Raw genomic sequence first — 24,109 nt, 5'->3', positions numbered from 1 at the left:
TGGTAAGGGGATTGGTGTCACTGGAGAGATCAGTGGCAAGGCGGTCATTCCACTGAATAAAACACAGAACATGGACTGCCCTCCTTGCATGTGAGCATGTTACCACTGACATCCTACTTCCATTCCACAAGAATTGCAAAGGCTATGCATCCACACTGCAGAAATAATCCAGTTTGATACAACTTTAACTGCTGTGGCTCAATGCCCTGAAATTCCGAGAATGGCAGTTTACTGTGGCACCAGAGCAAAGCAAAAATGTCTGCAGTGTGGATGCAGCCAGTGTTTTCTGTACTGTTAACAACATATTTTGAGTTTCAAAGGACAAAGCAAAAACATCTTGTGCTAGTTGGAAAAAAATTTTAACTGGATTTTAACTGTTGTAAGATATTGTGAGATTTTGTAATTTTTGTATTTTAATTTTTTTTTGTATATTGATTGTATCATGTTTTTGGCTGTTGTGACCCGCCTTGATCCCAGGAAAGGTGGGCTAAAAATAAAGCTTTTATTATTATTGTTTAACATAGAAAAGAAAAGAAAGTTTAAATCTTGAAGACTTATTCAAATCATAAAAGTGGCCTCTGGCCCAGCTGCAATTAATCCCCAACCCAAATGTATATTGAGATATATAGGTTGAGACACCCTTATCCAAAATGCTTTGGACCAGAAACATTTGGAATTTTGGATTTTTTCTGGTACTGGAATATTTGGATATATATAACAAGATATCCTAGAGATGGAACCCAAGCCTAAGCGTGAAAGTCATTCATATTTCATATACAGTACACCTTATACACATAGCCTGAATATAATTTTATACCTAACATTTTTAAGAATTTCATGCAGGAAAGCAAGTTCGTGCACCTTTTCATATTGGAAGCATTCCAAGAGGCTAGCCCCTCTCTGACCCAGGAAGCCTCCTTTTAACCATTAATTAAGAAGCCAAGCACTTCCTCCAGTCCATCTGCCTTGGTCCAGGCCTCAGAGGTGGAGATCTGCTGGATCTGATCCCATTCCCCACCACCACTCCCTTCTCCTTTTGTGTCGTGTCTTCTTAGATTGTAAGCCTGAGGGCAGGGAACCGTCTAACTAAAAGATTGTATGTACAGCGCTGTGTAAATTTACAGCGCTTTATAAATAAAGGTTAATAATAATAATAATAATAATAATAATAATAATGATGATGATGATGATGATGATGATGTGTGTGCCAGTTGGATATGGCCAATGCAGATGGTTGAGAATTTCATGGTTCACTTTTTCAAAAGAACTTTCCAGAGTTCACAATGTTTTTCTTTATGAACTTGAAAAAAAATTAAAAATAAAATTGAATGATGATGAAGGTGAAACTGACATATCCATCCCAGTTGAGAGGAAGAACAGGGTCAGACACACTGATCCTGCCTCCACCATCTTTCAGTTCTCTTCATGCAATATTTATTTTATGACATTTATCACCATACAGTGAGCCTGTGTCATATGCGGGCGCTTTTACACAGCTTTCAACATATGCTGAAAGCCATGCTGGGAGAAGGGGCGGTGCATCCCATAGGGAATAATGGGGTGTGCGCCCATGGCACGCACACGCCGCACCACCATACCGCCATGTGCACAAGCCCCATTCATTTAAATAGGGCTCGAGCATAGGCAGAATTCACTTTATGCAGGGGAGTCTGGAACGGGTACCCCGAGTAAAGAAAGGGCAGACTGTACATTTAGGATTTGTGTGTATGCTTCAAAGTGATATTCCTAAATAAAGAGTTTTAAAGGGAACTTATTGATTTTCTTTATAGTTTTATATTTATAGCATTATTTGATTGCAGCCACAATTATACTAACAGCATAGCTGGAGTATTTGATCTGGTAGACACTCAGTCCAAAAAGGAATTGTGTGTATTATTTCAGAGGTAGCCATGTCTTAGATTTCATGACATAGTTCTTTATTTACCTACCATCCCTATTCAGGCATTTATCTGAAAAATACCTAGGACTAAAACTGAGGATTGGGATGCTTCTGAGCATAAGACATTTGTGAATGATGAAGGTCAGACGAAGCAAAACATAGTTACATAGCTCCCATGAGTAAGAAGTATGGTACTGTAGGGTTCCTGCTCATGGAAGGTTTGTAAACAAACCTTCTTTCTTATAGAGCCTTTTTCTTGCTCAGTGTAAAAAGGTCCAACATATTTGTTGGTGTTCAAGGATGTTTAGGATGGGGCTTCATGTGATATCCAATTCCCCTTCCTTTGGTTTTTCATGTACATGGCTAAATAAGATACTGCCTTGATGTTAAATGTATGTTTAGAAAGTGTGTAAGATTTATATTTATCTAAGGTCCCAGGGACTTCTCTGAAATCCCTATGTTCTGAATTTGTCATTGACTTTTCCAAAATGGTAGTAATACAGTGTTGTTCTAATGGGACATCTGTGGAAATGTGAGAACACACTGCATAGGCATGCTTGCACAGACTGAGATTCCCTTATCCAGAATTCTGAAAACCAAAATACCCCAAAAGCCAAAACTTTTTTAACGGACGCCTGAAATAGTTACACCTGCAATCAAACAATGTTATGAATATAAAACTATAAAGAAATGTTGCGAGACAAATATTGCATATAAAACTATAAAGAAAGTCATGCGATAAATACTGCAAGATGGTGGGTGCAGGATAAATGTGTCTGATCCTGTTCTTCCTCTTACCTGGGATGGATATGTCAGTTCCACCTTCACCATCATTCAATTTTATTTTTATAAATGTATACATTATTAGGGACTGAAAGGCCAGGAGAAATCATGTGTATACCTAAAAATAATCTTGTATTAATGAAAAATTGTTTGTGAAGCCACACTTTTAATATGTGAGTGTGTGCATACGTTTGTATAAAAGTCAGTGTACAGGGACATACCTGCCTTTTTCTTCTTTTGTGTCTTGGTTTCACAACAGACTTCTGTGATGTGGTATTCATGTGCCAGAATTCTAAACAAAACATACATGCACGTCCATCTTACAGTGATTAATAAAGTTATGTACTTCCTCAACAGCAGGATGAAAGCACAGGTGCATAAACTAAAGCTGAACAAAAAGGTATTACAAGTATTTCAAGAGCTACTCAAAATTAAAGTGATCTTTCCATTTTTACACCCTTCACAATGTTTTCCCACGGAAACTGTACATTTGGCCACTGTCCAGAAAGGTGGGATATAATTTTAAATAATAAATATACTAATAAATATGGGAGAGACTTGACTACGTAAACTTGTTGACTTCAACAAAATTCCTAAACTGTACTTACAAAGAATCTCAAAACCAGTTGAAGTGTAAAGGGCATTCAAATCAACAAGCTGTAAGATTCCAGGCTTAAATGTAATCATGGAAACACATTCAACAAAAACACTTTAAAGAGGAATCTGTAATGAGACACTGTGCTAGAAAAATGACCCATCACGGAGCATTCAATGGACTAGTAAGGGTGCCTGGTATATGGCTACCTCCTCTGGTTTTGTACCCTATCCACAGGCACATTCTACTAAGTAATGATACTATATCTATCATCAAATCTTCAAATGGATCTTGTACAGATAATGGAATGGATTTGTTCTGTTTCTCCAGACAATGCAGTATGAACGAACAGGTTCATATTAAAAGGAAGATTCAGACTATAGGTTAGAAAAAAGGAAAATTCTTTGGCAAGGGCATCACTAGGGTGATGTGAAACACATGAGGTGAAACCCCAGAGGGGTTGTCAGCCAATGCACCAGTGAAAAGGAGTGCCTTCAGGGTCTGGCAGCTCTGCTGGCTGGGGTGAGGGGAAAGCAAGCCTCCTCCCTTTGCTGCCTGGCCAGCAACTCCACCAGATGTGGAAAGGCTGTGGGACAGTGGCAACAGCCCACTCCCACCAATGGCTGTTGGTGACTCTGCTGGTCACCCCAAAAAAAGGCTGCTGAAGTGAGGACAGTGTGTGTTAAAAAAATGATTCAAATTAGGTGTCAAATATACCAAGTATGCTACTGGTCCCCGGACTTTCCCAGGCCCGTTTGCACCCTGGAAAGGGGCAGTGGGCTCAGGTGGAACATCTTCTTTCCAAGGTTTAAACAAGCTCTTGTAGGTCCTTCCTTCTAGGTGACCAAATGAGGTGATGAGTGAACTGGCCAGGATGTAAGCATGCACCAATAGGTGAACCAGGAAATGGAAGTGCTCTCTCTGATCTGTCTGAAGCAGAGAAAAATGTACTCCTGCCAGTTATTCTGAATCTCTTCCCACCTTTTTCTCCATTGTTTTAATTGCTTGTAGAGTGTGTGTGTAGGATTTTAAATTAATCCCACAGCAGTCTTAGCTCTAGATCAATGGTTCTCAACCTTCCTAATGTCGCGACCCTTTAATACAGTTCCTCATGTTGTGGTGACCCCCAACCAGAAATTTGCAGTGTCTTGGTTCCTAAGACCATAGCAAATATGGTCTTAGGCGACCCCTGTGAAAAGGTTGTTCGACCCCCAAAGGGGTTGCGACCCACAGGTTGAGAACTGCTGCTCTTGATCCAGTCTGAGGAAAAAATGGCCTCTGTGCTTATGTGCTTGGGACATGACCACCCAAGGGATGGTTTCACCTCCTTGACCCCTGGTGATGTGCAGTGGCCTCAGCCCATATAGAACCCCATTTTCTGTCATCCCAAAGTTCCATCCAGCAACTGAGTTGGGGTATACATGGTGGGTCATCTGATGCCTAGCTCCACTGCCTTATTCTAAGCTGACACTACAGAAGTTGTGGACTGGCATGTTCCAATTCAGATAAATATGTGTATGCATTCCTTTCCTCCTGCCAAGCTCCTGGCCCACTATTTACTACTTTCTTTCATTAGCGCTTTTAAAGTCAACTGTAGATGGCTGCTTAACAGAGATTCTATAGTACCAGGATGCCTGAACCAACAACAAGATGGACTGCCCTAGAAAACTTTGAGATCCTTAACAACACTATGGTTCTATCTGTGCACTGAGCATGGACACCTGTACAAGATAAGCCTTAGCACACAGGCTTCCACATCAGCTTGGATCAGCTGGGATCCTGCATATCATCTGGGATCTTGCACATCAGCTGGGATCCTGCACATAGCAATAATCTGGCTTGTGTGGAAAGAAAGCCTAGAGTGCTACGTTTCTCTGCTACAGATGTATACAGTCAATGGCTTCGATCCTGGGATACAGAAGGCGTTTGAAGTCAGGTGTCAAGCTGGTGTCACAACATCACTTCCCTTTAATTACATGTGATTCTTGTGGTCAGTCAACTTAAGGTTCAAGAGTCCCAGTAGAGCATCCATGACAAATCAATGTAAAGGAAAAACAGAATATGCTAACAACCAGAGATAATCCAACCCATATATGAAAGAGGCATGTCTTAGGAAGCTGTGAAGTGATATTCATTATTTAGAAGCTAGTTATCATTACCATCGCCATTATCTCACACTGTTGCACCCTGAAACATGGCCCTTTCATATGTAGGTCCAACCTGATGCTTTCATATTTTTGAAAAACAATGTCAAGGTCAAAGATATTCAAAGCAAGCTGCTTCTTTGTCATAGTCAAAATAAAAAGAATCAGGAGGCTTATCCAGATATGCATCTTTGAAGTTACAAACAGGTAACCAAAAAAGGATCTCAAAAGAAAACCCACTTCTTTTCTATTTTCTAAATGGAAATAACCCCATACCTACTTTTTTGAACACAGCTTGATGGTAACTGCTATAACCTTACCATCACACAGTGGCTGCACATGTATACAAACAATGTGACAGTACTCTGTCTCCACCAGCTCACATTATTTGAGTAAATTAATGGCAGCTTCACTGCACAGTTAGCTGCTAAAGATTCCTAACCCATTTTCTTACACAGCAACAATTTTCCATGTAGCAGCAAATGGGTAAAGTAAAAAAGCTGTCTTTGGTCCTGCTGACGTCAATAGCATTCATTTTCAAACAGTCTCCAGAGGGCTGCAGCCTTGGACAGGGATGATCAAAGCACAGTTATATCAGTATTTTAATGATAGGATCAAATAAATAATCTTAATGGCATGAATAAAAGAATTTTTAAAAAGCCTAAAATCCCTGTTTAATAAACATTTCATTTTTTTTCCACCAGAGGCAAAATTTTCTTATCTGAATAAACACAAACAGCTTTGGCTGTGAAAAGCCAGTAGTATATCATCCTCGTATGTTACTGAAACTGCCCTAGGAGTTTTATAACTGAATGGTGTCTTTGCTCTTTCCTGAAGATCAAAACCTTTCAGTTTTTTTAAGCTTTCATGCCACAAACTATGGCTTTTGTATGCAAATATTTTTGTTTCTGAGCTCTTCAAAAATGCATGATACACAATCCTAGTTTTATCATATTTTTAACCTTTCTTAAAACATGTCAGATTTTAGTGTTCAAAACTGTTTCAATAGTTTAAAGCATGACATTTCCTGTTCATAGGCACAAAATCCTTTCAGTCTTTCCAGATATATTTTCCCCCTGATATTAAATGTATGAATACAGCAATGGCACAACTGTACGAACATTTTTGTATGATTTTTTTCTTGGATTCAAATTATGGTAAATAACATAAAATATTATACATTTGTAAGATATTTATATTATTGTTATAATTTACACATTTTCCCACTTTGAAGAACATATTCTTCAGAATATCATATGACCCATACATCTGCTGGAATATTTATGTGAGGGTTTTGAGAGCTATACAGCTCTGAAGGCACTCGGTATATTAAAAACTCATAAAATGATTACAAAAGCAATCGCAAATACATAGCATCTAAAACTAGAAATGAAATAATGTGAAGACCACAAATGGTTTTAAATACCTCATTTAAAAGTGCAGGCTTATTTCAGATTAATCAGATAAAAGCAGATGTAAACAACCATGTGTTGAAAAACTGTTTAAAAACATGTAGTGAAGTGGCTAAAATCTTCCCACGTTGAAGGGAATCCGATAATATTGGGGCCATCACTAAATGGCCTTCTCACTTGTGACCACCAATTTGACTGACCTTACTAGTAGGTCTATGAAGAGTGCCTCAAATACTTATAGCAATAGCAGAGAGGACTATATGGGTACAGATACTCCTTGAAATAACCTGGTCCGAAACCATTTGGGGGCTTGAGCCATTTAGGGTTTAATGGTAACAGTGAGCACTATTAGAGAGTCAGTGTGGTGTAGTGCTTGAGCGCTGGACTAGGGGACACTGGAAGACCAGAGATGGAAACCTGACTTGGCCATGGAAACCCACTGGGTGACCTTGAGTAAGTCACACTTAGACTCAGAGGAAAGCTTTTTTGAACAACTCTTGCCAAGAAAACTCCATGATAGATTTACCTTAGGGTCTTCATAAGTCAGAAATGACTTGAAGACACACAACAACAACAATATTTTCAATATACGTAGGCCTCCTTATTAATCAATTACTTAAATTAATTCAATTTTAATATTGTACTTTATTCTTTTAAAAAATTAATTGGGTGCATATAGCTGGGAAGCAGAAAACAAACAGGTGGGGAAAGGATGGTAGTAGTTTACTTATGTTTTGTGTTTTTTTAAAACTTGTCAATGAAATGTTAATAACAACAACCAACCAACCCTTCCCCACAACATAATAGTGTTTTCCATATGCAGTCTTATTTTCAAATACTGGACTGATAAAAAGAGAAGAAACCTCCTTTGTTATTCTAGGCCGGGATGGCCAATGATAAGAGGTTATGGAACCTAGAGTCCGCAGGTGTGTCGTTTATACAGGAGTCTTTCATTTGGGAGTTTAAATTCCAGTTCCAAATAGAGGTCATATGAGACACCCCAAATCCTGTATTCCTTGTTTTGGAGAGAGGAGGTGTCCCTGTCCTTCCAAAAGACCAGTCCTCAAAGATTTGGTATGAAGCAAAATGGCCTCAGATAACATACCAAATGCTGCAAGGACCTGCAAGTTGAAGAGCATAGCTGTGTTGGCCATTCCTCCTGCCCTCTGGCTGCTACAGCTAAGCAGTGTGTTTACAGTGTGCTCATAACAGTAAAAATTCCTTGTCACATGCTGGTGAAGTGTAATTGCGAGATTTTCCTGGGTTTAGGGGTTCCTGTGAGCTTAGAATCTGGAGATCTCACAAGAAACTATCCTCTTCTGAGATTTGAAGCTCTTGAGATTTCTGAGGCTTGTACTCCAGCTTGTCCTGCCTCCAGCTAATCTTCATCTAGCAACACTTTAACTCATATTGCTCCATTGCAAATCTGGCAACCCTCATGGCTCCTAAAGTCAAAGCCTAACGTCAAAGGTTCCTCACTTTTTCTAAGGAAAAGGAAACCAAACTATTCATAAAAAGCAAAGTCTGACAAATGACAAAAGTCTTGAAAACATGCTTTGGGAGGCCTCAAGGGGTGTATCTACACTGTCAAAATAATGCAGTTTGACACCACCTTAAGTGCTGTAACTCCATCCTATAGAATCTTGCATGTGTAGGTCTTCAGCCTTCTCTGCAAAGAGAGCTGGTGCCTCACAAAACTACAAATCACAGGATACCATAGGATGGAGCCATGGTAATTAAAGTGATGTCAAACTGCATTATGTCTACAGTGTAGATGCACCCAGTGTCTCCTTATATGATTTCTTTTGTGTGAATATCTTAGAATCATAGAATCGTAGAGTTGGAAGAGACCACTAGGGCCATCCAGTCCAACCCCCTGCCATGCAGGAAATCCAAATCAAAGCATCCCCGACAGATGTTTTGTTTATTAAACTTAATCTGACAAGATGCACTGTGTTTACAAAAATGTGTCATTCCTAATCCTTAGGTTGTTTTGATCTTAGGCAACTTCTAGAACCAGTAAGTAACTATCAAGCTATCAAAACCCAATAAATACCCTTGACAGGAAAGGAAAAGGGAAAAGGCTTTTCTATTACAGCAGAAAATATCTGGGGTTCTTTCTGTTTCTCAATCCTATGTTCAGGCTGGGAGATTAGTATCTTCAGCTTTAAGTTACAAACAACACCAAAATAAAATGCGACAAGTGATAAACTACTAAATAAAGGCAACAATGAAGGCTAAGCTAAGAGTCTTAAAAAGACTTACCAGATGGAAGATCATCCAAAGGAAATTCAAATAATCTGGATTTGTAGACAGAATGTAAGTGGAATTCTTCCTGAAATAGCAAACAGCTAAACTTAGTAAATTAATACAAAACAAACTTTCTTGGATTTTAACCACCAAAGGATGTAACTAAATGGTCTGTGAAACTGAGTGGCATTATTAAATTGAAATTTTTAAGAAATACTTTGCATCATGTGCACACTCAAAAATTTTGAAAATCCACACATATATAAGAATTAATTAAGATTATTTTTCTAATATAATCCATATATCTGATCTGAGTATTCTCAGAATTCTAAAATTCATATGGGACCCATATAAAGATTCCCAGGTTGTTGAGATGAGAAGGTCAGTGTTTGTGGAGTAACTGCATTTAGCAAACTGAAATTCTGCTTACCTGTGAAGTATAATTCTCTTCTGGCTCAATTAGATATGTGTGATTCCCATCATAGAACATGCCGCTGTGAAAAAGAGGGCAAATATTAGAATCACATATTAGTTATATGTTTTTCTTTATTTATTTACAATATTTCTATTCCTCCTTTCTATTGTAAGATGGTTTACAATACATTCAAATGAACAATTTAAATGTAGAATAAGACAGGAAAATATTAAAACAACAACAACAACAACATTAGGATTTATTTATATGTCGCCCAATCACTGGGAATCCGGGTGGCTTACAACAGAGGGGATAATAGACAGTTCCCTGCCCTCAGGCTTACAATCTAAAAAGACACGACACAAAAGGAGAAGGGAATGGTGGGAGGAGGACCTTAAATGTCCTACATTTTGGGCTAAATTTTATCCTACAATTGTCCTACATTTTGGTCTAAATTTTGTCCTACATTTTGTCCCGGTTTTTAGTAGAGAATTATGGCAACCCTAAATACGATTCTTCTTGCATAAATAGGCTACTCTGCCTATAGATACTGACATGTGTCTAGACCATACTTTCATTATTACTACTCTTCTGAAGTCAACTCTATATTTTTAGGGTTCCATCAATGGAGAGTGGAATCATGATGAATCTGACTATGCATTAAGGTGTGCTTAACAAGGGGCATGGGGCTATCAAGGGGCGTGGGGCTATCTTGGTCATATATGAAAATGTCTTGTTGGACTCAGTCTGAAGACAGAGAAACAAAACTGATTTATTTCCTGGTCAGTTTCACAATAGGCTCTGAGAAGTTTCCCTATCTCCCTCCCCGCATGGGCCAAGCAGCAGTACTGAACTATATTTTTTCCCACTGATTCAACTGTTTCTTTCTTTCCTGGAATCATTTACATACTTGCAACCCATGGCTTGAAGACTAGCACTAGGACTAAAATTTAGAATAGCACTGGTTAAGAAGATCCCATCTAGCTCTACAGTTATACATTGGTGATGAAGCTGAAACACACACAAACATCCCTTCCTCATGCTGGATCTAAGATTCATACATGTAAAAGCCTGTAGTTTCTTAATATAGTAGAGTCTAGAAAGCCCTGATGTCCTATAGAGTTCTCCAGCATAGAAAAGTGTGTGATTAACCACTGCCAGTCCATACAAGAAAAAAAAATCATGGAGGACAATGTAGGCAGCATCTTCAGAAAGGAGAAGATTGTGTGACAAGAATATTCTTTCCTCATATACTGAGGTGCAATGAGATTGTGGGACTGAGAAGACACCGCACAAGTGGCTAACCCTTTCCCAACAGAGTGTCACCAAGTTCCCTAGCATGCAGCCTTGTCCCTATTACATATACCACCCTATTGTCTTCAATTTTGTTGTGTATACACCCTTCCTTTTTATTACATGCATCAGACTACAACCTTACATTTCACTAAGTTTGGAAGCCTACAGCCTTCCATTTACAAACCAGCACTAGGGAACAAGATATTCTGCCATTGGTTTTCAGGTTTGTGTGCTATGTGCCTTTAAGTTGTCTCCAACTTATGCCAGCCCTATCATGGGGTTTTCATGATAAGATTTCTTGGAGGGCTGCAACTGCCTATCTGTGTGAAAGGATTACTCAGTAGGTTTCCATGTACAAGCAGGGATACGAGCCCTAATCTCCCAAAAATCTGTGTATGACACTCAAACCACTGGCTTCATGTTTAGTATATACATATACAGTCACCCCTCTGTTTTCATGGGGGATCTGTTCCAGACCCCCCCCCATGCGAAAATGAAAAATCACCAATATTCAAGCCTCATTGGCTTAAATGGCAGCGCGCGCCCAAGGGCACTGGTGGGTGCGCACCAAGGGGAAGCACTCCATTTGGTCTCCCTCTATTTGCCACCCACAAATGGGCGAGGAAGCAGACTCCAAGTCTGCAAAAATGAAGTGGCAACTGTATTAATGTTTCAGCCAGAGAAAAGAGGAAAGCAGTGGGAGGGGAGAGGCTGAACCCATATTCTACAGATGTATCTCTTCTTCAGAACACACCAAATTTGGAAAGCAGTGCAATGATGAATGCCAAGATGTGTGCTAATTTGTAAAAATTCTTTCTAAATCATAGTAACTGTAGTACGATAAGCAAGGAGTCATTAGCAATCCCTACTTTCATTCAGGGATCTAACAAGGATCACTGATAAAGGTCTAAAGGCCAGTACCATGCTGTTAAATGAACCCACACTGTGTAGCTAAACCACACAGCATGCATTAAATTGATACTATTTTTAGTCTGATGTTATGCCTGCAACCTGAGCTCAGGACATAACCTGCCACAATCTTAAATATGGATTACTGCAAAAGGAACAAAAATAACATATGGGTAGGATTGACAATCCTTTTAAAAAATGCTCAACATTGGAAATACATGTGTAATAATTTTTAAATGTTTTTGGAAAAAATGCTATTGAGATTAGTAAACCATCAGTCAATGAAGATCCCATAAGATAAGTGCATGCCTTTCAGGGAAATTGGATGATGACAAAGAATATTGAGGTAAGTGCTTCTATTTATAGTGTTACCACTCATTGTTTGACCTTAGAAACAATATACTGTATCAGGGTGAGCCATCAGGTCTGCTATTGTATGTATATAAAAGAGAAATGAACTAATTGTTCAAAATGCATTATATACATTAGCCCAGTTATCTTTAGGAAAACAACACTGTAAGGTAGGCCAGTACAGGAGATTAACATAGATAATGCAAGCCTCTGAGATAAGTCAACTTCATGAGATCTGAACTACAGATTTTTTTGGTCCATGTGTCTTAGCCTCTACTACTGATAAAAAAATCTCTTAGCCTTTGATTTTGTTTGTTTGCTTGAGTCTCTAAATCCCACATTCTCATCCCATTCTTGGCTTATAATTTTTTTATTATTGTAAAAAAAATATTGTGTGTGTATGTGTAAATATATTTTCCATTAACTAAAGCACATTTCTTCATATTTTTCCACTGTAAGCAGTTTCAAAACTTCAAAGGTTTTTAGAATATATACATGATCTGAGCATATTTTATGTCTCCAAAACACATTGTAAGCCTTACAGATTTACAGATTTCTGACACAAAATTCATTGGATCCTGCACAAGTCATTGTGTCTTAGGAGGTGTGAAAGGGTTACTCTCATCTGGAATCATGACTCAAACGAATTTATTTTATCTCTCTAGTGACAACATAGTCCTATCATTGTTTATTTCTGTGATCTACTGTCTAATTAATCAGGTGCCAGGATCTCACTAACAGAATTGCCGTGGAAAAGCCCTAAGGTAAACCTACCAAGCTCTAGATCCAATCATCTAGCCTTCTTTCATTGTTATTCTTCAGCAACTGATTGGAGAAATATTGTTTCTGGACCCAGCAGTTCAATATTTCTATCATTACTAACACCTATGAACAGACTTTTTCTTCATGAGTTTGTCAAGCCCACTTTGAAATATCTAACACACACACACACACACACACACACACTATTTTTTATTTTAATTTTATTTTTAATAGCTGACCTCGAGTTGACAACCCTTTTGATTGAGACATCTCCAAGCTTCCCTAGCCTCCACTGTTCTGCTTCAGTCTTACAGACTCAGGCCCATGATCTCCCTTATAGTGTCTACCCATCTGGCTTGCTTGATCTTCCTCTCTTTCTGCTGTCTTCTACGTTCCCTAGCATTATTGTTTTTTTCTAATGAGTCATGCCCTCTCATAATGTGGTTTATCATCTTGGCTTCCAGGGAGAGTTCAGGTTTGATCTATCTGATTTTTAATATCGTTAATGCAACACATACAAAGTACAGAACTGCTCTTTCAGCAATCAAGGTAATTTATGAGCTGCTTCTAAAAGCAGAAGTATTCTAAATGTGGGATAACTTCTGTTTAGAAGTAGTAGTTTAGATGACTATATGTTTTAGCAGAAAGACAAAATTTTTAACAATCTGCATCCTTTTGCTATATAACATTTGAGACAAACTTACTGAAGTCCATGGCAAGTTGATAGAGCGACAAATGATTCTGGATTCCCTCGGAGGTGACCTTGGTAGTAACAGTGTTCTCCTCCCTGCAATTAGAAACAGTCTCTATAAATTCATCTCATGTTTTCCACCATAACACAAACATAAATTCTCAAACAAACAAACAAAAAACCTCAGGGACTAAATTTCTAAATCAGACATTAACTGAGCAGGAGCAGAAAGCATTATACCCACTCACCAAAGTGAAAATACATGCAGTAGCTATGGCCAGCCAAGTTATTTTGCCATTTGATGTAGAAAATCTCAGAATCACTGTTCTGTCTCAGTGAATAACAATGCAATAATATTCAAATAAATAACTGAACATTTGCAGTTCTTTCATGTCACCCAAAATTTGCTGCTAGAGGCTGTCCCTTATTCTGCCTAACAGTAAGGCCAGCAAAAGTGTAGGTACAAAGAGATAACAAAATGAAGGCTCCCCAGATGCACACACAAAATAAAATTTCTACTCTCCTAAATGAAATTTTCCTGCAGTAGCAATAATATTTCTATACCATGTCATAGTGAACTAAGCACAAGTGGTTTACAATGTGTTAGCCAATTGCCCCAAACTGGCTGGGTACTCATTTTACCGACCTATAAAAGTTTGGCAGGCTCAAACTCACTATATTTTTGCTGCAGTACCAGCATTTAACCACTGCACCACCAGGGTTCCTTTTCAGTCCCCAAATTTCTAGCATTGAAGTATCCTAAAATGTCAGATGAGCATTTAGAGATACAATTTAGGCATCCAAAGAAAAAGGGCAGGCAAAGTGACCAAGGGAATACAAGAGTTCTAGGTGTGTGAAGGGTTTTCAGTGTCTCACTCTTTGCAATAATAGAAATCTGGGGACCAAAGGAAAATTTCATTGGGGAGGCCAGAATTCCTATGAATCGTCATCTCTCCTCCCCGTTGCTACACTTCTGGGGCCAGCCCTGGGAGAGGCAAATAAAATATAATGCAGTAAATGTAAAAATGTAAAAAAACAGTAATGACTAGAACAATTATAAATAATACATTCAATCTCAACCAAAAGTCCAAGAAGTGATCATTATTATCTGATCTTTTGACTCCATCCAACTGACTGTTCCAAAAAGGAAAAAAAGGATCAAACTGCCACTCCTCATACTATGAAGTAATTTCCCAGTTGTATCCCTGTTCCTGGGACTATGCTTCATGGCTAGCTCCAGCACCAAACACTGCTTGGCATTACTAGGTTCTCTTGCAGGAGATGGTGATTTCTTGCCAGGGCAAAGGGGACAGGTAGGAAAGCTCACATATGACTGCACCACAGACTTGGAAGCTATGGAATATGCTTATAAATCAAGAAGTGTAGGCGCTCCCATCCTTGCACAAACCTGTTTGCTACACTGACACAACCAGGATACAATGGAACAGACAGTGACAACCTGGATCTCAAGGAAAGTTATTCTTCTGTTGCTAACTGAGCTGAAAATATTTTATCCATCTTTTGTTGCTCTTTGTCCTTGGCCAAAAAGGGGAGTGCCTGCATTGAGATCCTTCCAGAACAACTGAACAAAAATAGAAACAACATCTGATATAAAATGTAGGCCTGTGACTCTACCATCATCACTTTTCTTCTCCTGTATGATTTTTAAACATCTTTTGCCTGATGAAGAAGCCAGTGGAGTTTCAAAAGCTTGCATGATATATTTTGTACATTTCAGTTGCCCAATAAATGTATCTCTCTTTTGTAGATCTTGTTAATGTTTTTGTAGATGTTTTGCTGCATGGCCAACACAGCTACCCCTGAATATGTAACCAGGATACAGTGGGTGAGTCTTCATGCTAACATCAAGAAGAAAATTCAGGGCACGGCTCCAATATTTTGATAATCCCCTGCCTTTATTGCAGCTTAACCTACTTTTTATTCCAAGTAAAAAGAAAAACATTATTCAGAACAAAACACAAGTAACATCAAGGATAAGGGATATGGACATAGACACTGATATCTACACACACACACACACACACACACACACACACTTGCAGCTTCATCATATAGTCAGCATAACAGTTAAAAGGCTGTTAGTCTGCACAGATACAGTGTTTATATGTTAGCCATGTATAACAGTGGTAGAAACTTCTATACATCATTCACATGAGCCATCAAGCAGAATGACACCACTCTGGAGCTCCAGAGGTTGACGAATTACGTTCTTCACCACCAGGGTGACCAGTTGGGTTTTCTTAGGCAAATAATACTTGGAGATGGTGTTGCCAGTTTGTATTTCATCTGAAATATAGTCTACAGCATCTGATATTAGTTGGCAGTCTCTCATCCAATTACAGTGGACCCTTCTTATACACGGATTTTTTATACACGGATTCAAGCATACACGGCTTGAAAATGTCCCAAAAAAGTATAAATTTACCTTGATTTTTCATTTTTTATAAGGGACACCATTTTGCTATGTCATTATATTTAATGGGACTTGAGCATACACGGATTTTGTTATACACGGAGGATTTTGGAACCAAACCCCAGCGTATAACAAGGGTCCACTGTACTAACAAGGGCAAACTCTGCTTAGCTTCCAAAATTAGACAGAATCTGGTGCCTTTAGGATATTTTATGCATATCAATATCTTTGAAATTTTTATTATCCTGCCTGCCACCAGACAATACCTGCATTAAAAAGAAGGAAAGCCTCTGAAACTGTTATCAAAGTTTAGAATCCTGGTTTAAGAAACACAACTGATCTGGAATTGCAAAAGTTCTACAGTCAGCCCTCCATATCCACAAATTCTTTATCCACAGATTCAACCATCCACAGCTTGAAAATGTTTTTTTAAAAAATATAAATTTTCAAAAAACAAACCTTGATTCCCCCCCGCCCCCCATGGTATAAAAGGGACACCATTTTACTCTGCCAGTGTATTTAATGGGACTGGATCATCTGTGGATTTTGCTATCCACAGGAGTCCAGGAACCAAAGCCCAGCAGATACCAAGGGTCCACTGTATATTTGGGGATTATTATTGGTTTTGGTTTTCAATAATACGAAGAAGCATTAAAACCAGGTTGGAAATCATTAACTAATGAAATTGTATGTGTCTGAAGCTAGGGCCTGTCTCTCCATTCAGACACAGAACCATTACTTTAAAAATGCTTTGCATAACACTGGGGAAATAGCTTAAAGTGTGTTGGTTTGAGTCACAAAAGTTGTAATTTGGCTTTCTCTTCATGATCCATTTACTCTGAATGTTCTCAACCTCACCGACACAGACTAAAAGCACCACTGTTTTTTCAATATGGACACATGACGACTTGAAGCAATATTCTCAGACCATCATAGCTCGGAGTTCAAATGTCCATTTATCCCCCTGTAATAGTCTCCAGTCAAAATAGGTTTGAGGGGGTTTGTAGCACATCAAGCTCTATTCCAGGACAGTTGAAAGTAGACTGCCAGAGGCCTGACAAGTACTGCTGTAATAGAAACAAGTTCATTTCAGTGTGATTGTCACAGACAGTTAAGGAGCAACTCATCCATGTTTAATTTTATCTGCAATAGAATTATCCCTATCAACTATCATAGTTGCTCTCAGGCTATGAAACTCCCTTCTAAGGGAGATGATGCTGGTCCTCTCCCTTTTGTCCTTAAACTGGCAGCCAAAAACCTTTTTATTCAGGCAGACTTTCAGCAACTGCCTGGCTGCTGAGAAAGTGACTTGTTTTAGCTAACTGATGCTGTACATTTTTACTGATGTTTTAAAATTGTTTTCTAATTCAATAGGGTTTAATATTAATAAAAATATTTCTTAGCTTTGCACCTATTGTTATCTGTACCAGTTTTTAATCTTGTTTTGAGCCCCCTGGACTCCCTGTTCTAGGAGAAAAGTGGGATATATCTTAAAGAAATAAATACTATACAGTATATGAACATTGGGAAACATGCCAACTGTTGTTAACTAAATTCCTTGATCACCGAAGAGGACCAAAATAATGAATAAAAAGGTATTTTATACAGTGGGACCTTGTTATTTGCTGGGGTTTGGTTCCAGGATCCTCCGCGGATAACAAAATCTGTGGATGCTCAAGTCCCATTAAATACAGTGGCAGAGCAAAATGGTGTCCCTTATATAAAATGGCAAAATCAAGAGTTTGCTATCAGGAATTCATACTTATTTTTTAAATATTTTCAAGCCGTGGATGCTTGAATCCGTGGATAAAAAAAATCCATGTATAAGGAAGGTTGGCTCTACTATGCCTCAGTTTTATGTATCCCAATCTGATAATCATCAAATGTGTTCATCTTTAACTATCATCATCATCATCATCATCATCATCATCATCATCATCATCATCATCATCATCATCATCATCATCATCATCATCATCCCCAGCTATTGGAGCTGCAGCCCAATAGCATCCTGAAGGGCAGGTGGTTATACAAGGCTGATGTATTAGAAATGTACTTGTACTTCTTTTCTGTGACTTAATTTCTACTAAATAAGCAGGAGGTAAACAAGCTAGCTTCACGGTTTGGTCCCTCCAGAATTTAAAATGAAAACAGCATTTTCAGGCAGTCATAAAATGTCAGTCTCCTCAGTTTCCATGCAGACATCCTTCAGCCACTCACTAGCCTGTGGAAACAGGAGACAGGGACATTTTTCAAGCTAGTTGCAGTGTTAATCTAACTTGGTCAGATTAATAAATTGTGTGTTATTTGTGAAATGCCAACTTCACAAAAATTAACCTTTCTTCAGCAAGTATTCATTACAAAGTAACTGTGTTGATAAATCACTCTCCTCAGCACATAGCTAAATTTAATTACCTATTATTGAAATATCCACAAGTTTAAATCCACAGCAAAATAATGAACAATTTCCAGGATTATTTTAACATCCATATATATATATATATATATATATATATATATATGGAAGCCAAGCTAGTTCAAATTTTTTTTATTACCTATTTTTATTAGTTTTTATTAAATCAACTACAGCAGGGGTCGGCAACCTCTGGCCCACGGGCCGGATCCGGCCCCTGGAGGCCATCCTTGCGGCCCCCGGGGGCAGTTGCTGCTGCCGCCGCCGGCCAAAAAAATGGCGGCGAAGTCTCGCGTGACCTCGAAGAAGGCCCGCTGAAGCTGTCGGAGCCCTATTCTCCTGGAGGCCCGATGCCATCGCTGGCGCCCTCGAATAGCGCTCCGACGGCCGCATCGGGCCTCTGGAAGGCCCGCTGAAGCCATCGGAGCCCTATTCAAGGGCCCTGGAGGCCGGAGGCCGTCGCTGGCACTCTCCAAGAGGGCTCCGGCAGTGGCAGCGGGCCTCTGTAAGGCCCAATGCCGCCATCGCAGCCCTATTTGAGGGCTCCGGCAGCGGCAGTGGGCCTCCTGGAGGCTCGATGCCGTCGGTGGTGCCCTCCAACAGGGCTCCAGCGGCGGCAGCGGGCCTCCAGGAGGCCTGGTGCCGTCGCTGGGGTCCTCCAAGAGGCTTTTTTGCTGGCCTCTGACAGGGCCTGGGGCCCCGTCAGGGGCCTGCAAAGATGGGGAGGCCTGGCCCCCGGAGGGTGAAAGCTCCACCCCCGGCACATGGCCCCGCCCCGGAGGGTGGAAGCTCCACCTCCGGCACGCGCCCCCGCCCCGGAGGGTGGAAGCTCCACCCCCGGCTTCGACCCCCCCAGTCGCCTGAGGGACAGCAACCTGGCCCCCGGCCCAAAAAGGTTGCCTACCCCTGAACTACAGTCTTCAGGTATTCAGTTTCTACCTTAAAGTAGAGCTGTTAAGTTGCTTTTTCATACATATATAGAGAGGGGAGGGGGGAGAGAGGGAGATCCTTTAATTAAACTAGAATTGGGAATCATGAAGCCTTCTAGATGTTTTTGGACTGCAACTTCCAGTATTCCATACCACTGGCTACGCTGGGCTATGGCTGCTAGGAATCATAGTCCAACAAGTTTTGGAGGGCCTCATAATTCCAACCACTGGGTTAAACAAAGAGTGTTTGTCTAGGAGGCAGGAAGAAAGGGGAATACAAAAAGATATGTATATCTCTGGAAGTTATTCTTTCTATCACATGTAGTGCAGTAAACTAGATTACCACACTACACTCTTTTAGTGCTGCTATTTCATTTTAATTGCTCTGGCTGCCTCTTGTTGCATTCTGGAATTTGCAGTTTAAGGAGGGGCATTTAGATTCTCGGCCAGAGAGCTCTTAGGCCTGACTGAACTACAAACCTCAGAATATAACAGGAAGCAGCCAGAGCAGGAAAAGTGGAATGGCAGCACTATAAGAGTGTAGTGTGGTAATGTGGAAAGTCAGCCCTCTGTAGCTACAGATTCAAAGCATCCATGGCTTGAAAAAAATTAAATAACAAATTCCAAAAAGTAAACCTTAATTTTGCCATTTTATTATTCATTGTATTTAACAGGAATTAAGAATCCACAGATGTTGGTATCCATGTGGGTCTTTGAACCAAACCCCAGTGGATACCAAGGGCCCACTATAGATATAAGAAATTGGCATTGAACCAACTGTAATTAGTGAAGCAATATCATAATCCAAGGTTCAGTTATAGGCAAGGTTTAGTTAGCCGCCCTCAAGTCAATCTTGACCCATGGCGACCCTACAAATGAGACATCTCCAAGACCCCTATCATCCACTGCTCTGTTTAATTCTTGCAAACCCATACTCATGACCTCATTAATAGAGTCTATCCATCTGGCATGTGGCCTTCCTCTCTTCCTACTTCCCTCCACTTTCCCCAGCATTATTGTCTTTTCCAATGAGTCCTCCATTCTCATGATGTGTTCGAAGTATGACAGCCTCAGTTTGGTCATCTTGGCTTCCAGGGAGCTATCCGGCATGATCTGCTCTAGCAGAAGGATTTTTCTACCTCCAGAGGTGGTTCCTGGACCTAGATGCTCCAATTCTGTTTTCTTCCCGTCTTTCAAGTTTCTACCTTAGAGTTTCAACTGCTTTAGAAGCAACCTTCTTGCTCTGTTTGCTCCTTTTCTTACAACTTGCTGTTCTGCTCCCACTGAGCTTTTTTTAGATACTTTTTGGCAAGTTGGTATCTTACAGAATGCCTTCTTTGAGTAGGAGCCATTGTCCTGAATGATAGCTGTATGGTACGGTAGTTATATATGTCTGCCATCTAGTGACTAAAATGGTGACTGTACACCACAGACATATTTAAATTGCTTAGTCTGTCATCTAATGTCTGAAGATGGTTCTGAAGGCTACAGACAGGTTTAAATTGATTAAAATCAATACATTACAAAAATATTGCCAAGACACAAGTCTGTTGGGTTCCCTTAGCATCATGTCAAATTTCAGATGTTTACGTTTCATGGTTTTGGGAATTAAGGCAAAGAAAGACAGAAAGACATACGCACACATATATTCTATGCATATTTACATATTACCTAACAGACGTTATTACATATAAGTAATAGCATCTTTGATAAAGAATCAATAGGAAATATGAAGCTGTAAGACTTCTCTCCTAAACATCAGCTTTACAAACAATGTATGAACAGCAGGCATAGATCAGAGAAATCAAAAGGATCGTGTGTATAACCTGGTCGTATAAAAGAAGCTTTGAAGTCAAGAGAGGTCATATGCCATAAGCTATCCAAAAATGCTTCATCCTTTCAGCTGCAGGGTGTGGAAAGATGGCACGTGTACTTTGCTGCTTGTTCACAGCCATCTGGCAAAGGAGATCTGTTAGCATTTGCTCAGAAAGCTCTTCTTGATTACTTTCCTTTAAAAGCATAGCAACTGGTTTTGAATAGCACTTAAGAGGTACTGAAAAGAAAGGAAGCCAGAACCATGTCTCTTGCCTTTTTTTTCCCCAAAATTAATTGAAATCATTACTGGTAGAATCACAAGAATCTATGGTACAGTTTTTGAATAGATTTACACTCTTGCAGTGGCACAGAAGGTCCAGTACCTAAGAGCAGAACAATATGTTGTGGGCAAATGTGTATAACTCAGCCCTTGTTTGCTGCGCGAGGGAGTCGCAGCGGACAAACTGCGCGGCTCCCCCGCGCAGCAAAAAGAAGCTGCAAAAAGCAGCTTCTTTTTCCAGCGCTGTTATGATGCCACAAGGTGCCAACAGTGCACTTATGGCACCATCAAGGCGCCGCGACATGCGGATGCTAGGCGTCCGTCACGTCAAAATGGCAGCGCCCATGTGTATAGGGCACCACCATCTTTACGCCCTCATTACGTGCGAGGGGCAAGGCGCGTCAGGAAGCGCCACCCCTCAGACATAACAACGGCGGCCAAAAGGCCCCGTCTATAAAGCGTCAAAGTTTCTGGCTTTAAGGAAAGGACTCTTGAGATAGAAGCAAACTAGGGTGCTTAATGGGATGTACTGCAGATTTGGCTGAATCCCAGATCAAATTGGGATGATTCATTGATTTTGGAGACATTCCTATGGAAGTCCAGATTGGACTTCTCCCAAGTGGACCATATCCAAAGCTTCATTAGTGATTCAGCAGCAAAGGTCCAATGACTCAAAAGTGTCCCTAAAAATATGAAGAATTCACTTTCTACCCAAAACCACTGTACCTATCATGAAATTATGCAGGCCAGTTCTATGCTGTATGTTGCTATAGCAATTACCCGCAATGTATGTTTTAAGAACATACATTTTTGAGACCCCTAATGACTGGTTTTGTATGTACAACAATGAATATATTCATATTAAATTTCACAGACTTTATTTTTCTTGTAATATGGTGGGTACGTGGTGGAATACAGTGGAACAGTGGCTCGTCAGATATTGTTGCCCTGCTGATGCCACATGCTCTAGCCAGCATTGCCAATGGTTAGGGATTATGAGAAATGAAGTCCAAAAGCACCTAGAAGCTTAAAGGTTAAATGTAAAGGTTGGCATGCTTGATCCCTTTGGAACCATCCGTAAAAATTTCATTCAGTTCAACCAAAAAATTTAAAAAGTTACTGTCAGTTCTTTTTTTTTTAAATAAAAATAAAAACAGAGAGGCATCACCTATTTCTCTGTAATTTGGTGGATAGAATCTGCCCATACAGGCTAAATACGCTAAAGGTACCAGAGCGTATCTGATCATGAAAGCTAAGCAAGGTCAGTGATGGTTAGTACTTGGATGTGAGACCACCAACAAATACCAGTCACTGTAAGCTATATTTCAGAGGAAAGAACTGGCAAATCCTATTAAATTTATATGGTCGCCATAAGTTGGCAGGTGACTTGATATCACATACCCATAGGCAAAGTGCTCATAAAGGGCTATAAGGCCTGAAGAAAATCACTGGGAGGCACAAAGGACTTCTCAATCAAGATAATAGTTCACGCCTGACACAAATTTCAGCCACAAACTGGGATCTAAAACACATTTTGTAGTAGTATTCACTCCTGGATCTTAAATGTTATTGTTATTGTTGTTAGCTGCTCTTGAGTTAGGCTTCACCCACAGACGTTTCCAAGACCCCCTATTCTCTACTTCTCTGCTCAGGTCCTGCACCTCAGGCCCATAGTCTCTCCGATTGAGTTATCTGGCTTATGGTCTTCCTCTCTTTCTGCTCCCTTCCATTTTAACTAGCACCATTGCCTTTCTCATTATGTGTCCAAAGTATGACAACCATAATTTAGCCATCCTGGGTTCCAGGAAGAGTTCAGTCTTAGTCTGTTCTAGAACCCATTTATCTGTCTTTTTGGCCATCCATGGTATCCTCTTCTCCATCACCACATCTCAAATGAGTTTATTTTCTTTCTATCTGCTTTTTTTACTATCCAGCTCTCACATCCGTACATGATGAATGGAACTACAATGGCTTGGAAGATCCTAACATTAGTATTCAGTGTTATGTCTTTGATCTTTAGGATCTTGCCTAGTTCTTTCATAGCTCCCCTTCCCTCTCCTAGTCTTCTGTTTTCTTGACTGCAATTCCACTCTGATCAATGTTTGATCCAAGCTATATGAATTCTTTGACTATTTCCATTTTATCATTATCTAGATTGAATGCATGTAGTTCTTCTGTAATCATTATTCTTATGTTAATAATCAGCATTAAGCCTACCTTAGCATTTCCTTCTTTGACTTTCTTTAGTATTTGTTCCAGATTTTTGTTGCTTTCTGCTAATAGTATAATGTCATCTGCATGTCTTAGGTTGTTAATGTTTCTTCCTCCAATATTTACTCCTGCCTCTGAGTCTAAGTCTACTCTGCATATAATATTTTCTGCATACATGTTGAACCGACAGGAATGCATCCTTGCCTGACTCTTTTGCCGGCTGGGAACCATTCTGTTTTCTAACAGCAAGCTACATGATCTAAAGCTTGCCCCACAGCATACTGATCCACCCTCTCACTTAGAGGATTCTAGAAAGCATTTATGCATTTGAAGAATGCTGTATAAGGGAGAGGAGTACATATGACAAGACATCGATGTGATTTTTGAGGCCTATGGCTAAACTATACCAAACCTACAACTGAAGACAGAGGCAAATAATGTCCAGTTGAGATCTACCAGTAACAAAAGAAAACTATAGACAAATGGAGATAGGATGAAACATCAATATAATCAGTACTT

The 24,109-nt window shown here is 39.7% G+C and overlaps 1 protein-coding gene across 6 annotated transcripts in view; it reads right to left on the bottom strand.

Annotated features, from left to right (window-relative positions):
* ADAM22 (ADAM metallopeptidase domain 22) overlaps positions 1 to 24,109 on the bottom strand; it is a 161,908-nt gene that overhangs the window by 63,259 nt on the left and 74,540 nt on the right. For 5 of the 6 annotated variants that reach the window (XM_042473105.1, XM_042473107.1, XM_042473108.1 and 2 more), the window contains 4 exons: positions 13,522 to 13,604; positions 9,515 to 9,578; positions 9,100 to 9,169; positions 2,905 to 2,975 (listed from right to left, as the gene is read on the bottom strand). In XM_042473105.1, coding sequence (XP_042329039.1) covers positions 2,905 to 2,975; positions 9,100 to 9,169; positions 9,515 to 9,578; positions 13,522 to 13,604 — 288 coding nt within the window. Of the gene's footprint in view, positions 1 to 2,904; positions 2,976 to 9,099; positions 9,170 to 9,514; positions 9,579 to 13,521; positions 13,605 to 14,916; positions 14,936 to 24,109 lie in introns of those variants that run through there. The other variant, XM_042473111.1, reaches the window with a different exon arrangement.

The sequence above is a fragment of the Sceloporus undulatus genome, chromosome 6 (assembly GCF_019175285.1).
Source record: "Sceloporus undulatus isolate JIND9_A2432 ecotype Alabama chromosome 6, SceUnd_v1.1, whole genome shotgun sequence".
Taxonomy (NCBI): Eukaryota; Metazoa; Chordata; class Lepidosauria; order Squamata; family Phrynosomatidae; genus Sceloporus; species Sceloporus undulatus.
Note: the sequence above shows the minus strand (reverse complement) of the source record. Positions and strands in the feature narration are given on the sequence as shown.